General features: G+C 36.1%; 2 protein-coding genes across 3 annotated transcripts; one reads left to right on the top strand and one right to left on the bottom strand.

Moving 5' to 3' along the window:
- Positions 1 to 2096: 2096 nt before the first annotated feature.
- LOC141651514 (uncharacterized) lies at positions 2097 to 2402 on the top strand. Its single transcript, XM_074459224.1, has one exon. It carries the CDS (start codon positions 2097 to 2099, stop codon positions 2400 to 2402), a length of 306 nt encoding a protein of 101 aa, XP_074315325.1.
- A 289-nt stretch (positions 2403 to 2691) lies between these two features.
- Positions 2692 to 9562, bottom strand: LOC141608053 (putative transcription factor KAN2). Of its 2 annotated transcripts, none has more exons than XM_074427411.1 (6): positions 8672 to 9562; positions 8368 to 8444; positions 7098 to 7140; positions 6797 to 6974; positions 6020 to 6089; positions 2692 to 3308 (listed from the first exon to the last, which is right to left on the bottom strand). In XM_074427411.1, exons 1-6 carry the CDS (start codon positions 9303 to 9305, stop codon positions 3174 to 3176), a joined length of 1137 nt encoding a protein of 378 aa, XP_074283512.1. In that variant the 5' UTR covers positions 9306 to 9562; the 3' UTR covers positions 2692 to 3173. The 2 variants fall into 2 exon arrangements, with proteins under 2 accessions (XP_074283512.1, XP_074283507.1); XM_074427406.1 differs by having other exon boundaries at positions 6020 to 6092.
- Between the last annotated feature and the right edge of the window lie 6778 nt (positions 9563 to 16340).

Genomic DNA, 16340 nt, shown 5'->3' on the forward strand with positions numbered 1-16340 from the left:
TCAATTAGGGGACTAAATGTGCGCAATTATGAGTCACATCAGTATCGCAGCACATGATTTTTTGGACTTTTTTTTTCTTTTATCGCAATACTTTATACGAGCTCCTAAGATACGTTGTGCGCAATCCCTCATTTATTTGTTCTTGTATTATACAGTACATAATATTTTTATTAGTTGTCGAAATACATAGTATGTAGTACATTTATTTGTCATTGACATTTATTTGTCATTGACGTTAACAGGGACGTAGCTAGGAAAATATAATGACTGGGGCCGATATTAATTTTGTCGATGTATATAATCATTTATTATAGACCTTACACCATTATTTTACATTATCGATATTTATCAGTGCCTCCGTCTCAAATGCTTGTTTACATTTTAGATGATTCCTTAAATAGTGGGGAAAGAATGGGGTATACACATAAAACTAGAAGAAAAAGCCCAAAAAAAAAAATTAAAAACAACCTGCCAAGAGAATCAAACACACGAAATGTTGGACTCATGCATGAAATACTTAACTTACCATTGTACCAAATGCAGAACATTGTCTTATTTACTACACAAATTTTATTTATTCATTAAGAGCTTGCCCGGGCCATGGCTCCTTCAACCCAGGCGTAGCTTCGTCTCTGGACGTACGCGGTACATTTGTTAGTCTTGTAATATAAACATTAAAAATAAAAAAACATGCGCGCGATGGGTAGCTAATAGCAAAAAGGAGCGTTAAACTAGCACATTTGGCTGGTGATGATGGCTACGGGTGGTGGTAAGTGGTGGGGGTGGACCGTGGTGGAGCAGTTGAAAAATAGCGTACTGCGAAAACTTAACTCCCCTTACATGTAACTAGGCAAATAACTACAAAATTAAAAAGTAGCACATTTGGGTGGTGATGATGGCCATGAGTGTTTTCAAATTACCTGATAATTTTTAAGAGGAGTTGCGTTCACTTGTCTCAAGGTTTTGGTGGGGCTCGAAAAATGGGAAGAACAAAATTCCGTGGTTGGCTTGGAAGAAGCTCTGTGAACCTAAGTGTAAGGGTGGGTTAGGTTTTCGCGATTACCATAAGTTCAATATGACACTCTTGGGTAAGTAAGTTTGGCGTCTAATGACAGATCGATCGAGTCTTATGGCACGGGTTTTGGGCAGCAAGTACTTTCCGGATGGATCCTTCTGGAATGCGGAGATAGGGAACAATCCTAGTTTCACTTGGAGAGGAATATGGGAGGCGATGGCGGTGGTTGCGAAAGGAGCTCAAAGAAGGATTAGAGACGGGTTGAGTACGAAGGTTTAGGCTGACCCGTGGATCCCTAACACTCAATCACGACGTGTTTTATCTCCTAGGCTAGGGGCTGATGAGGATATGTTAGTGGCCGATTTGATGACTTCGGAGAATTCATTGGGATCGTTCTAAGGTTTGTGAGGCTCTTCTTCCTTTTGAACAAGAGCGGGTTTTTAATATTCGGATTAGCGGGTCATGTCCTAGTGATTTATGGTGTTGGGACGGCGAGAAGAATGGGGTTTACTCGGTTCGCTCTGCCTCCTGGCTGCTTGCTTTGAATGAGGATGATGGAGTGGGTCCGTCGAATGAGAATTGGGAGAAATGGGTGTGGAACAAGTTGTGGAAATTACCTGTGCTTCCGCGAATGAAACTATTTGCTTGGCAAATGTGTAATGATGCCTTGGCCACGCAGTCTAATTTAGCTCGACGCATTAGCATCGAAGACGTAAGCTGCCCTTTGTGCCTCGATAGTGTGGACACGACTCTTCATTTCTTTCGGGGTTGTGGTTGGGTGGGTGGGTTGTGGGATGGGTTGGAGTTGGAGACCACTTCGGGGGTGGGGTTTGAGCGGGTGAGGGAGTGGGTGGAGGGAGTGTTGAGGGAGATGGAGGAATGTGAGTGTGTCCGGTTCATTGTAGGGTGTTGGGCGCTGTGGGAGGGACGAAATAAGAAGCTCTTCGAAGGCAAGGAATTCCGTCTGGACAGGGAGGTGAGGAGGGTGTACGAGATTATTGGGGAAATGAGGGATGTGGATGAGAGATGTGGAGTACGGAGTGGTTAAGGTTTCGTGAGTGACAGGTGGTCCAGGCCACGGATGGGGTGGCTGAAGATTAATGTGGATGCTAGTGTTAGGGAGGGAATTGGTGTTGGTGTAGGGGCCGTTTGCAGAGATGAAGAGGGGTGTGTTGTGTGGGGACTGACGGAGCAGATGAGGGAGATGATTGACCCAAGTGAAGCGGAGGCGTTAGCAGTTTATGTGGGACTTAAGGAGGCTGCTCGTAGAGGACACCAGCACGTCATCATCGAGCTTGATTGCTCGATGGTTATCGATGCTTTGAAGTTGCAGAAGCGTGGTCGAAGCGAAATCTACCTTTTATTTGATGATATTCATAGTATTTGAACTGTATTTCGGTCTTGTGTTTGGTCTTGTGTGCGTCGTGATTGTAATCGTGTCGCTCATGAATTAGCACGAGCAAATCCTTGGCAGGTAGGGTCTAGAGGGTGGACGGAGTCTCTGCCTCCCAATGTTGAGAGTCTTGTTTCGAATGAGTCGTTGGCTATAAATTAGTACCGAAGACGGGATTTTTCAAAAAAAAAAAAAATGCACAAAATCATCCTCATCATTCATCAAGAAGCTAACTAAATATTACTTGTATAATCAAAAGTTCAAAACCGATTAAAAGCATAAATAAAGAAAATTAAATTAGCATATCATATTTACTTAAGGTAATAGTAATATAGTAATATAGTAATACAATAATATATCTAGCTAGCTAATTTAGATCTTAAGACATGATAAGATGTCCATATTTCCTCTCTTTTTTTCCTCTCCTTCAATTCACTCTCCTTTTGGTTGCTTTCTCTCTTTTTTGTCCCCATGTCTTTTTTTTCCATTGCCTTTTTTTTTCTTTATATCTCCTTTATGCACCCTTTTCCTTTTTTTTTTCTTTTTTTTGGCTCTGAATTTCAACCAGTGGGTACCTGATTCTCAAATCATTTCTAAATGAGTAGTACTATGTACTCTTTAACTCATATCATCACCATCTATTATTATCATCATTGCCATAATCATTATCATCATCATCATCATCATCATCATCATGGTTGTCATGCATGCATGATGATCATGCATCATAATGCATTTATATCATAATTATCTAGGTTGTTCTCATCATAATGCTCTTCCTAAGGTGAACTCCAGATTAGGCTTTATTAGACTGCTTGTTTGAAGATTATCTCCTGATAAATTTGAAGAACTTGCTTCTGATAGTCTTTCATAACTCAAGCATTTTGGATCTTGTTCCTTCTGCATTCAAAATTAACATTTATGTTATTCATTATAATCATAAAATGCAATACATTTATGTAAAAATAGTTCAAACCCTAGCCATCTCCCTCAAGTTTTTAATCATAAAATGAATGGAGGGCATATATATTCCTAATCGTTCATAAATCACATGGACGTATGCTATTAATATCGAATAGATCTTAACCTAGCGATTAAGACGAAATTATTTTGTGGTGAGACCGTGAGTTCGAATTCTTTCAATCCCTTTATGTTACACTGTTTTATTTTGTCCCTACTCTTCAGAACATAATTTATGAGCTATCAATATGTTATTAATGTTTGATGCAGATGAATGTAATTTTTTAATACAAATACATTATTTAACCAACAATTATTTTATATCCCGTGCACATCGTAAAAGTTGTTATAAATTGTCAAGAAATCATCTCAACCAATAAATCATCTCAACCTAAGCTTTTGGTTGGAATTCTAGAATCGGTTTATATTCTAACAAGCCTCCTCACACGATTGTCCGTTTAGCTTGAAATCTAGATGCAACTGGAGGTCTCCCTATACATAGTGCTTAATATTCCACTTTAGAAATTGGGGTGGTGAAATTTGACATCTGACCATTCAATCACATGACTCTGATACCATGCCAAAAAAACATCTCAACCAAAAGTTTAAACTTTTACTTGGAGTTTAAAGATCAATTTTGTATTCTAACATGAATTTCATAGTCATAAAAAAAAGTTGCAGACTAGGTACAAAAGGCTAGGTTGTGTACAATTGCAAATTGGTTGGAGACTTAGCAAGGTAGGAATCCAAGGACATTGGATTGAGAGAATAAAATAACATGGAATAAATTTTAATTTAATTAAAAAGAAAACAAAAAAAAGAGAAAAATGCTTCTGCTTGACTAGTGTTTTAGGTGTAGAAAGTCTGCTTTAATTTAGTGCGTGTGTCTCATTACTCATGTGCACGAAACAAAAAAAAAGATTAGCTCTCTAAATTCAATAATTATTCATGCATGTTTGTTTGTTTGTTTAATTTCCTTCACAAAATCTTCATCCTAGTATCTAAACTTGATATTATTTCATTCCATGCAATCATGCATCCATTTTGTGCACATTATGACTCCAAGAGTCAAACATGATAAACCATTGATGAGTCAACATCTTATAGTACTATTTTCATTCTATTTTAATTTCTATTCCTTTGACTTTGATACTCACTTTTATTCAATAATCTTTTAAATTTATGGGATTTACAATGTCTAATACGGAGTATGTTGTATTCATTTTACCAGAACAAATAATGTTTTCGTAGTACTCGATCTTTCCATTTAAATTCAAATATCTATTTATTGTTTGATAGTATTCAGAAATTACCTGTTAAAGTCAAAACATTAACAATATATAATTATTAGTGTGATTAATTTCTCTACTTTTATTTAACGTTTTAAATTAAAGATTTTGGATTAGGGTTAGAAGACTGAAACTAAGACTAAAATTATTTATAAACCAAACGAAGCTAAGATTCAAATACCCGTTTATATTTCGACATTATTCATGAGCGAAATTACCAGTTAAAGTCAAATAAAAACAACATATATAGTTACGGCAATTAGTTTCTATACTTCTTTCTACGTGGTAAATTTAAAGATCTTAGATTAGGGTTAGATGACTAAAATTACGATTAAAATTATTTATATAACAAATCAAGCTAAGATTTAAAATTATTTATATACCCGTAAATATAGTTAATAACTTAAGAGTATTTATTTACTTAAGTCAAATTTCTTTGACCAAATATATGTAACTTGTTTTTACTAGTAGTAAATCAACACAATGCTTTAACTTTGTGGTTGATGCTCTTTTAAAATGAGGCTTTTGCTCAGAGCTTTTCCTTGGTCACGAGAAGCCATGTTTCCTTTGGGAAATAAAATGACAAAAATGTCCCCTTTAGAGTAGCTTATGACCATAGGACACTCTCTTCTGCAGCTTTTCAAAGCCTTCGTCCTTTTTGTAAAATTCTCTTTTTTTTTTCCTACTTTGTAATAAAATTGAGAGAATTTTATGAAGAAGAAAGCTAGAAAAGTTTGATTTATTAATTCAAAAAATAAATAAATAATAATAATAAACGTTTATAATTACATCCTGTTTACTTCCTTTTGCCTTTGCTTTCTTTTTATGGTTATCTCACTTTTCTATTTATGCACATTCTCTCAATATATTCTCCACAAGAATGATATGTTTAGTATAGTATGTTATTCGTTCTATGTAGTTAGAACTTTTACTCTATATGGGTATCAAGAATGCTTAACAAATATAGAACAAAGTAAATAGAATAGGAATAACCATTACTAAAGTGTAGGAAATTGACTATATATTCTCACACACCCTAATAATCTATTTCCACATACACTCCTCTCCTCTCATATGTAGTGTTTCCAAAGAGTATTTGATGATCATCGCGATTCTTAGATGAAAAAAATAAGAGGAACATAACGTTTGAACCCGAAATAACCCAATCCGACCCAACTAACCCGATAATGTTACAAACACGGACTGACCCAACCCGATTGACCTGTTTGCCAAGTCTAGCTTCTCGTTCTGACACTGTCATCGAGTGCTTGACTCCTCCAAACGTTGTGAAGACATTTATTAGGGTGTGAGAATTACTTTCCTTAAATAAGAAGCAAAAAGAATGAAATTATTTATTAGTACCTCAAGAGAAGATTGACATTGCATGTTGTTTCTTCCGGAATCCTTTGGTTTGCTATGCAACCATGCTTCCCTGCTACAATATTGTAACAACAACAAAATTACATGAATATTTAGATTGTTATCAAAAGAATAACCATATTAAACAAGAGTTTTTGTTGGAATAATAAATTTGCCCTCTCCAATGAAAGCAGAAAAATTAGTCAAAAGAATTAAAAAAAAAATGGTCTAAAATGAGCCCACAAAATCTAAAGGAAAGTGATATATCTTTCAATATGCTTGAGCATACAAGGTCAAGTGAGAAATTCTTCATGTTTTGATTCCTTTTGATAATGGAATGCATGGTATGCTTAATTAGTTTGTTGTTCGTTCTTGAATCTATCCCTCTTGCACCATTAAATGTGTAAGGATTGTATTGCAAGCACACATCATTAGTTGAACACTTCCTCCGTCTTAGTTACTTGTTTCTCTTTAGTAAACAGGAAATTAAGACGGAGGGTTGGAGGGAGTAATAATATACTACGAGTACTAAATGAGTATATATATGTAAATTGTTGTGTAATTATTATTCCCACGACAACAATTTATTCATTTTCTCGAGTTTATATTACCGCCCCCATCCCTTGGACCGATGCCACTTACATTGAACTTTAGTGTCGAGCACAAATTACGAAAATATCATATTTTTAGCCTAGAAATGCAGTTGAGTGCAAGTAAGAAAAATGTAGCATCATTGACAAAATTCATAAACGCAAATTAAGTAAATGAGGTAAAGTGAACCTTGAAGAATTGCTCCAAAGTCCATGACAATAATCTTTATCTTGAAGTGCGTTATTTGAGGACGATCTGCCACATTGTTGAGGACTTGGGAGTTCTGAACTTCTACTTTGCATACTTGCAAATATTTCATCTGATGTTGTATCTCCTGATGACCCATTCTCATATGCGTCCCCTTGACCTATATATATGAGTGTCCCCATAAACAATTAGTTTACTTTAAACGACATTTCAATCGTTCCAGTCATTTGTTTACGTTTAATAGTAGTATTAATAACCACAGTATGTACTCCGTATATTATACCTGAAGCGGCTGCTCTATCTGTCGTCTTTACAGTCCTATACATCTACAAAACGTAACAATAGGCAAAAACATTCAATTTAATGAGTTAGGAAAAAAAATATTAAGTAAATGACTTAGCATAGTCGATAGTACGTCCAAAAACAACAATGAGACGATTTTACATGAAACAACAAAGTGTACATTATATATCAAAAAGGAGTATTAAGAAAACAGGATGCTATAAGTTAATTTCGATTAACCTAATTTTTTTACCTTATAAAAAAATCAATAATATTAAATATAGTCTTTAAAAATTGATTTGAAAGGTAGATGGAAATACGTAGGCAAGTAGTAGTAGGAGGGTGGAGGGAGTAGATGTATGGATAAGAGTGTAAAAAAGTCAAGTAAGGTTAAAAAAGAAGAGTAGGAGAGATTGAAGGAACATTATATCATTGAGAAATGATGGTGTTTCTGTACTTTCTTCCATTTATTTACTTCTCCCATCTCTAGGTAGACAGAGAAATACTCTATGTACGTTTGTATCTATTGTGTCTACGAAGTAGTAGCATTTTCCCAAGACAATTTAATCACTCTTCCAAATTAACTCACTCACTTCCACCTTTTCTCATCTATTATTCCGTTTATTTTGTGTAAGTCCGTTGTATAACACATAATGTGTTTGTATTAAGTATACACTGTAAATCTGTAATATCACAGTAAAACGATCTTATTTTAGTTATCCTCTGTCTTTGCCTTACTTATAGTGCTTGTACTAGTTTATTTATACATTATCACATGATAATAGTTCAATCTAAGGAAGAGTTTTCTTCTTGAAAAAGATGGCTCATGAGTCATGACTTATGTATATGTACTTTCGTGTATATATAACCGTCTTACTTTGAGATAAATAGAAGTTTTTGGAATTAGTTTTCCAATAAGAATGTCTTATTATACGAGTATAAAATGGATTTTCTTCTTATTCTTCTTCAGATCGGTAAATTACAAACTTTGGACTTACTAACAAAAGCAAAACCTCCTACATTTTCTTAAAAATTATTCAATCGACAAAATAATATTGTAATTAAATGTGAGGAAGATAGACACTGACAATTTGAGAGATTTGATTGTAATAATAGAGTATGTGATTTTTTTATTTTATTTTTCTAAAGAGGTAAGAAGAGACACATAAATTGGGAATGATTTCAACACTATTATATTCATTAAACCTTCATTAAATTGATCTTTTTTTTTTATTGATGCAACAAATTAAAGAAAAAAGAAAATTGATTACCTGTAAATGGGACTTAACATGAGCTAAGGTAAGATCTTTGACATCCATGAGCTCAAGAACTGACTTTGGTGTCGCCCCTATAATATTAATTAATTAATTAATTAATAACATTATTATTACACTCTCGATTAAAATTATCCTTACGGTTTATCAATATAAATTTATATACTTCCTCTGTACCATTTAATTGTATACGTTTTTTTAAAATTTGGTAATTTTGAAAAAAACCTATACAATTAGGAAGTATATAAATTTAATTACCCTAGAAGAAAGAAAAAAAGAGGACTGACTGAAAATGGCGTACTTTCATGACCACCCAAGAGTTCAACAGCGTGAACAAAGCGAGCATGAAGAGTAGAAGTCCACCTCATACGTGGGGCCCGCATACTCCGTTTCGCCGGAAACCTCGAAAGAAACCTCGATCTCATCATCATTCCATTATTCTGGGAGTGATGATGATGGTGATGGTATGGGACGTTAGTCGTATTATTACTAGGTAAACCCGAAAGCCCCCCAGCCGTTGACGATGATATAACGGACGAATCCAACGGCTGAGGAGGTGCAAAGGGGAATGAAGGAGGCGGGTTTTGGTACACCGGGATCCCTCTAATGGGCCTTAGATAGCTCAGTTCTGGGCTTAACCCGTTTGCTGGTGGCCCACCCGGATAGTGTTGTTGGAGCAAGTGGTGGTAGAGTTGTTGTTGTTGTTGATGGTGGTGATGGGGGAAGGTTTGGTAATGGTGATGGTGGGTAGGGTGGGAGAGAGTAAGGTCAGGTTTAGTGGGTCGGGTTTGGGTTTGGGTCGGGTCAGTTGACGTCCTTTTCCAAAAAGATAAGTCCATTTCGGAGGCAGGCGACGCGGTGAAGACGGGTTTGGAGGTGGTGTTTGGTGGGCTGATTTGGAGGGATAAATCTGGTTGAGCTGGGAATAACTCCATCTATATTATCTATCCCTAATAATAATAATAATAATATAAGGAGCGAGGAGTGTTTGCTTTGGTTGGTATTTAGTGAGAGTGATGGTTGAAGAATGAAGAAAGGTGATGGGTGGGTTTGATTGAAGAAGGATGGCAGGATGAGGAGGTAGTTGTTGCAGAGAAGGGAAGGGAAGGGAAGAGAGAGGGATATGAGAGAAGGTAGAAAGTGAATAATGGTTGTTTCTTTTGGGTGAAGTTTATGTGAGATTATGACACTTGATGAAAGGGTGTGAGACTTGAGAGTGGGAGGTATTTGGACTTGGAGGTTGAAAATTACACAACTTGGGTTTGGATCTTTAAGACTCTTATTAAGAAACAATTGATATGTACTTAACCCGTTTTATAATTAAGAGAGATACTATTGTTTGAGGGGGACTTATTGGTTAAAAATGTGTATTCTGCTGGTATTTAAATATTAACTAGCTTTTGTACCCGTGAAAATCACGGGAGTATTTGAGATTAACTGTGTAAGCACACGCGTAACGTAGCCTCAGTTGTTTAGTACATACTGACATCTTTATTGCCTTGTGCTAAATACACTGGTTATGTATCTTGGCAAGAAGTAAAACAACATATTTATTTTCAATTTCACAGTATTATAATATTAGACGGGTAAGTAGATATAATAACTTATCAATATAACGCAGAACTATTTGTTTCACATTAAGAATTGTGATATAAAATTAACCATGTCAAATGAATATTCGATACATGTGTAGCTTATTTTCATCATTGATGAATGTTTTTCTATATACTTCGTAATAAAGTTTGAAATTGTGTGGTTGTATAAATAATTACAGTGTCACTTTTTAGGACTGTCATTATATAAATTTGATATTACGATTAATATTTATATTAACTGACATAATGTATACATTTATGTATCTAGTACACTTTTCATTTGTACACTCTTTTCTTTAAAAAAAACAATAAACTTAATCTCCTAAAACCTAATTTGATTATAGAAAATGTATTTGATTTGTTTATTAGAAACTATTGATCATATTAGTAATTTTCTTCTCCCTTTTCCAGTATTCAATTCTTTTCCGTTTTATTTAAGGATTGGGGTTTTTAAGGTTTTATTTGATTTACGGTGGTTGTGTGGAAGTCAGGCGTAAAAGAAGTGTCGATGAGAAGGGTGTAGTGATCGATGGTAACAACTGGTTAATGGGCGAGTGAGCTCGTGTTTGTTATGTTTCTAGGAAGGGCATAACGGGTTGATGGTGGCTTGGAAGGGGTTGATAGCTTGGTGATAGGCTAGGAGAGGGTGGGCGTGTTGGTGGTGGGGTAATGCGCTTTGTTTATTTTTCAAAAAAAAAAATCTCTGTAGTGCACAATTTGTTTAATTCTCTCTATTTCATTATATATTTTTTCTTCACGTAATATTTTTTTGGTCGATGATGTATCTTTGTTGTTTTTTGTTCTAACTTGTTGTAGACTTATAGCACGTGCTTTTTTTACTTTAATTTGTTTTGTTCTTATCGCGAATTATTGCATATGAAGACTTTAGAAGAGTAACATGGGGTATTTTCTATTATTCTTATAGTACAATATCTTAATTTTCTTACGCTATTATAATATTTGAGTACGTTATATGAAAAATTATGTTCAAACATTAATTTTTAACATCTTCTTATGTGTCCAATTTATTAAAAATAAGGAGGTATATAACAAAAGAGGGTAACATTTACAAACAACGTAAAATATAGAGTGATGTAATATGATTTTTATTTGTCGTATAATAGATTTTGACAATAAAACCAAAAAAATTTGACTTTAATTTAAATTTATGTTTGATGTCGTATAATCTACTTTGAAATTAAAACCCAAATTTCAATGTTTATTATAATCTAATTTTTGTTTAATGATACAAGTATAATCAAATTTTTCTTTTTAAATAATAAATGGTGATGATGTGGATTATTAGGCTAGATATAATGATGTGTCAATTAGGTAAGTGTTTAGTTTGTGTTTTAATTATTATATATAGATTAATCGACATTCAAATAAAATATTTTAGTGCCTAAAAACTCAATTGATCGATATTTTGGATAATTAAAGGTATTATATCAACTCATATATATGAGAGAAACAATTTCTTAATGTGTTTATTAGTTAGACGCGCTCTCAACAAAGAATTTTCTCTTTCTAGGTCGCTAGTAAGCGTAGTGTCACCACTTACGGGTCATCCAATCTCGAGATATTTAGGCTTTTTTAACTACATGATGTACACAAAATCGATTCATCTAAAATACTAATCGTAATACTTTGATCTAATGAGTCACGCCTCACATAAACTTGGAATTACATGGTTGGTAACTCTTTTGACTATTTAATAGATTTATAGACTTACGCTAGTTGTTGAGGTCTCTTTGCATGTATATGTCAGGACACTGTTCCACATCGATAGAAAAAGAATGAATAGACTTGTTTATAAGTATGTATATATAGTCCACAAATAGAATTATCAATCCTTGATGGTGTCAAGCTATACCTCGCAAGTGCACGATTTATCGTTGTGCAAAATAGAGGGTCGATCCCACAAGGAGTTGAAAAGATTACTAATTGTTCTAATCCTATCGTTTAGATAAGTCGGCAATAAGGGATGAGTGTATTAATCTAATAACTAAACTAAGCAAAATGAAATGCAATTAAACAAGAGAATAAAAAGTGAGCAAGATAGAACTAAGTTGTAAATCAAATAATTAAAAGGCCTAGAACTCGGTTCTTCCCAAAACAATTCATAACTTCACTCAATTAAATCTCTAGGCTATTCATAAGGGTAGCTAGGTGAGGAGGAGATGGCTCTAATTCGCCTAAGACCCCCCTCTCGGGTTCGAAATAGGACACTAGCACTACCCACCAACCCCCCTCTCGGGTTCGAAGGTCGGAATCCCTAACTCAACACTCGACAACCCCAAAAATGTGCACTTTTCCAAGGAGGTCAAGAAATCGGTCAAGGTCATTAAGTACTCATCGTAATCCGGGTCATCTCACTCCTCCTCTCGAAGGTCGATTTCAAACGCTAATTTAGAGGTGCCCTCCCCCGGTTCTCCCCTTCGGTCTCAACCTAGGTTAGCAATAGGGTCGAATTCCGGATATCCAAATCACAACCTAACCAACTCTCGTTGGTGAACAAGAGTCATAAATCGATACTACCCAAAATCAATCCATAAACCAAATCATTCCTCTAAACTACCCTCACCAATTTGCCCAAATAATTAGCCTTTATGAGATTCAATTAGTGAAGCTACTCATGTTGGGTCAAACCGAGTCCTAGTGAAAGACTACTCACTAATCATGTTTCTAAAAGCAAGAAAAGCAACAAAGATGGAGTCTTTAAGCATAAACATAATGGGAGGATGAATTCTACTTGTAAACATGCAACAATCCAGCAATAATTAATGAACAAAGATAATTTAATCTAATAATGAGGATGATTAAACTAAAAGATACAACCTTTAACTCAAGTAACCCAAAGATTCAATCTTTAGCACAAGGAAATCAAGGACTCAATCTTTTGGTGTAAATAACAAAGGTGAACAAAGGAAAGATGAACAAGAGTGAAAATAACAACAATCAAACAACAAGGATGGAAATTTAACACAAACAATTAAACAAAACTTAATGGAAAAGCAAATGTAAACAAATGAAATTAGGAAGAGAAATAATACCAACTCAAATGCAAGAAAGGAATTTGGATTGAACAATAAAGAAGGAGGAACCTTCAATCTTCTTACAACCCAATTTCTACTACTAAATAATTGAAGAACTTGTTCTAATTAAGGAAAGATTAGCAATGTAATTAGCAAGATTCAAACTTGGAAAAGGAAATTAATTTAGCTCTAGGGTTGTGTGTACAAATGGTTAAGGGAGGGGGTATTTATAGTCTTTCATAAGATTAAGAAGAAAAGAGGAGAAAAGCCCAAAATCCGCCTGTTGCTGCGTTCTGCCGGTGGACCGGCTGCCGGTGCGCCTACCGGCAGCAAGGTCAAATAAACTCGAAATTTTGGAAATAGCTGGCAAGTGTGTTCTGCCGGTGGACCGGCTGCCGGCCTGCCGGCAGAACACTGTCTTTAGGTCTTCAAATATCTCCTTGTGATGTGCTCTGCCGGTTGACCGGCTACCGGTGTGTCTACCGGTAGCGAGGCCAAACTTCTTTTCTTCTCTAATTCCAATTCAACTCTAGCTGCTGTGTTCTACCGGTGGACCGGCCTGCCGGCAGAACATAGCCTGCAGCTTCCTTCTTCATTTCTCTTGGCATTGTGGGGAGCGTGTTCTGCCGGTGGCCAGACCGGCTGCCGGTCTGCCGGCAGAACACTCTTATCAGCATTCTTCACCTCTTTTTCTTCTCAAGCTAACACGGGTTACCCTTTCACTCGGGTTTCATTCCGTCTCTTTTTTTAGGCTAATTCTCTGCAAAAGATCACGGGGAACCGTAATATGGCGGTACATGGAATAGAAGGGCAAAAGATGAGCGAAAGGAAGCTAAAACCGTGCTAAGGAGGTTGAAACGCATGGGAAATGGGAAGTAAAAAGGTGTAAACTAATCACATATCAAACCTCCCCACACTAAAGCCTTACTCGTCCTCGAGTAAGCCCAAAGGCAATGCACAAGAGACAACCATAGTTACAATTGAGAGTGCGTGCACAATATAAGCATCACTCAATTATTCTAAAAATAATAGCCGAATGAGTATTAGCGCACTCAACGCCCCTTCAACTCACAATTTGACACCCATGAGGGAAGAGTGCCCTATTGCAAGGCAAGTTGGGTCTTGCTACAAAATTGCGATGCATCTATCATAAAAGCACGTAATCAAACAATAGAACGCATCTAACAAAATGGTCCACTTTCCTCATCTAAGTGGCCGGATTTTTCAAACAGCAAAACATGGTCTTGGTCGGGAGTACCGTCTCAGAAGTGCCAATTGAGGTGCCAACCCCCTAAGCATGGCTCAAGCAACCCTAGTGTGACCAATGCCCGAGAAACAAATTCAAGAGCGGGGTAAGGGGAAGTAGGAAAGTCCGCCGAGAATTACTAAACCGATACGAGATTCAACCATAAAGACCCATGACTAAGGGGACCTAGGCAACGACATCCTCACGGTTTTCACTCGTCACTCAATGAAAGAACAAGGTGATTTTTGTGACAAATAGTAACCAAAATCACTCCCCTAACTCGACTAGCGAAAATGTGCCCGCAATCTAATGTGTAAGACCGTCCTATGTCCAATGAGACGCAAACAATGGTATAATGCACACAATATGAAACAAAGGGTTGTAACGGGGCTAGGGAGTAGGTCGAAACGGGATTGATGCAAGCACCGTTTGGATATGTGGGGTTCAAATCAAGAATTGCCGACACAACGTAACCCATTTCTTATTGCAACACATGAGACACGTCTATGCCCTAACATAGCATGGATCACCAAAACTATACAAAAATTGCATAAACCCAACTCAAATTGGAAAAATTCAAAAGTACTCTTATTTCAACAAATGGTAACGTCTACACCGTAACAAAGGCTCGGTTTCCCAAGCCATGCAAAAAATGTGTAAACCCGACTCATTTTGGAAAAACATCAATTTGTTCTTTTATTTAGCAACGGTTTTTTCTACCCCGTTTAATGATGAGGAGGGGTGTTGCTTGCCTTTTTCTTTTCTTGACAACATATATACAACACGCATGGCTCATTTTTTTGGCTTTTTCATGACTTTTTCACTTTTCTATTTTGTTTTTCATTTCCTTTTCAAAACCTCTTATTTATTCACAATACCGAAAACACCAAGCTTTTGACCCGAGTGGACATGTATACTATCCACCATCATGACCCAAATCACCTCCTACAACACAACTACAAAACCAACCAATTCTTGATTAAGGACGGGTGGTTATGGAATGTAGCTATTTTGGTGGGTTTGCCAAATGAATAGGCTAAGGCTCAAGGGGGTGAATCAAAAAGGGGAATAATAGAAGGGAGAAAATAAGGCTATTTGGCTATGTGAGGTTCATACAAACTGATTTTTGCTTCATATCATGTGCACAAAAAGGTAATGCAATTTCACGGTCTAAGGACGAAATGACACACTTATGCGTCTTGATGTGACACGCCTCGCGAGGAGACATACTCTAAAACCTAGATGAGGGTGGGGTATGAATGTACCCATCCTAGGAGGCTCTACCCTTTCCTTTGAGTAGCTAAGTCGAGCCTAAGGTCTAGTCTACGGCCCTAGGTCTCACAAGATCGGTCTAAACTCATTGGTCAAGCCCTCTTCCCTCGGCTAACTAAGAGGTCACGGGTGCGAGTCACGGGGAGGGGAAAGGCACAATCGGACACATAACTCATCATGGGGGTACTTGGTTCCCTTCCTAGACCATGTTCATGCAAAACATTTATTTACAAACGGATGCAAGACTTCAAATTGAAAAACATGTATATACAAGAACATATGCATGCGAGAATTGAACACAACAAGGATAGAAAACATGCAACAAGTCAACTAAACCTAACAGCACATCAACACCAATAGTCCAAAAGTTCCCCAAAGGAACATCCAAGGCACAAAAACCCGTCCTCCTCCATATTATACCACGATATAAAAAGAGAGAGAATGGAAAAGGAGAAAGAGATAGGAACGTGTATACCAAGCGGTCTTCTAGTCTCCTTTTTGCCTCAAATGGTTGATGCCTATGCCAAATGTTAGCCAACAAACAACATATATATACAATGCAATGTTTTTGTGATTTTTTGAAATTTATTTTTCAATTTTTAGGCATTTTTCAAATTTACAAGTATTTACAAATATAAACAAATATTCACAAGAGTGGATATTTCCCTCCCCACACTGGAGATGTACATTGTCCTCAATGGACAAAAGCATAGGGAGTGAATAAGAAAAAGAAAATAACATATTTTTGGATTTTTGATTTTTGAAAATAAAAAATAACATGTTTTTGGGATTTTTTGGTTTTTGAAAATTAAAAAGACATAT

This window comes from Silene latifolia, chromosome 1 (genome assembly GCF_048544455.1).
Source record: "Silene latifolia isolate original U9 population chromosome 1, ASM4854445v1, whole genome shotgun sequence".
In the NCBI taxonomy this organism is placed as follows: domain Eukaryota; kingdom Viridiplantae; phylum Streptophyta; class Magnoliopsida; order Caryophyllales; family Caryophyllaceae; genus Silene; species Silene latifolia.

Excerpts from the sequence above, each read along its gene's own strand:
- LOC141608053 (XM_074427406.1), bottom strand. The coding sequence starts at position 9,305 with ATGGAGTTATTCCCAGCTCAACCAGATTTATCCCTCCAAATCAGCCCA. Across the intron at positions 6,975-7,097 it reads AGATAGAGCAGCCGCTTCAG|GTCAAGGGGACGCATATGAG; the intron begins GTATAATATACG and ends TCATATATATAG. Across the intron at positions 3,309-6,019 it reads AATGTCAATCTTCTCTTGAG|AAGGAACAAGATCCAAAATG; the intron begins GTACTAATAAAT and ends TTTTGAATGCAG.
- LOC141651514 (XM_074459224.1), top strand. The coding sequence starts at position 2,097 with ATGGGGTGGCTGAAGATTAATGTGGATGCTAGTGTTAGGGAGGGAATT.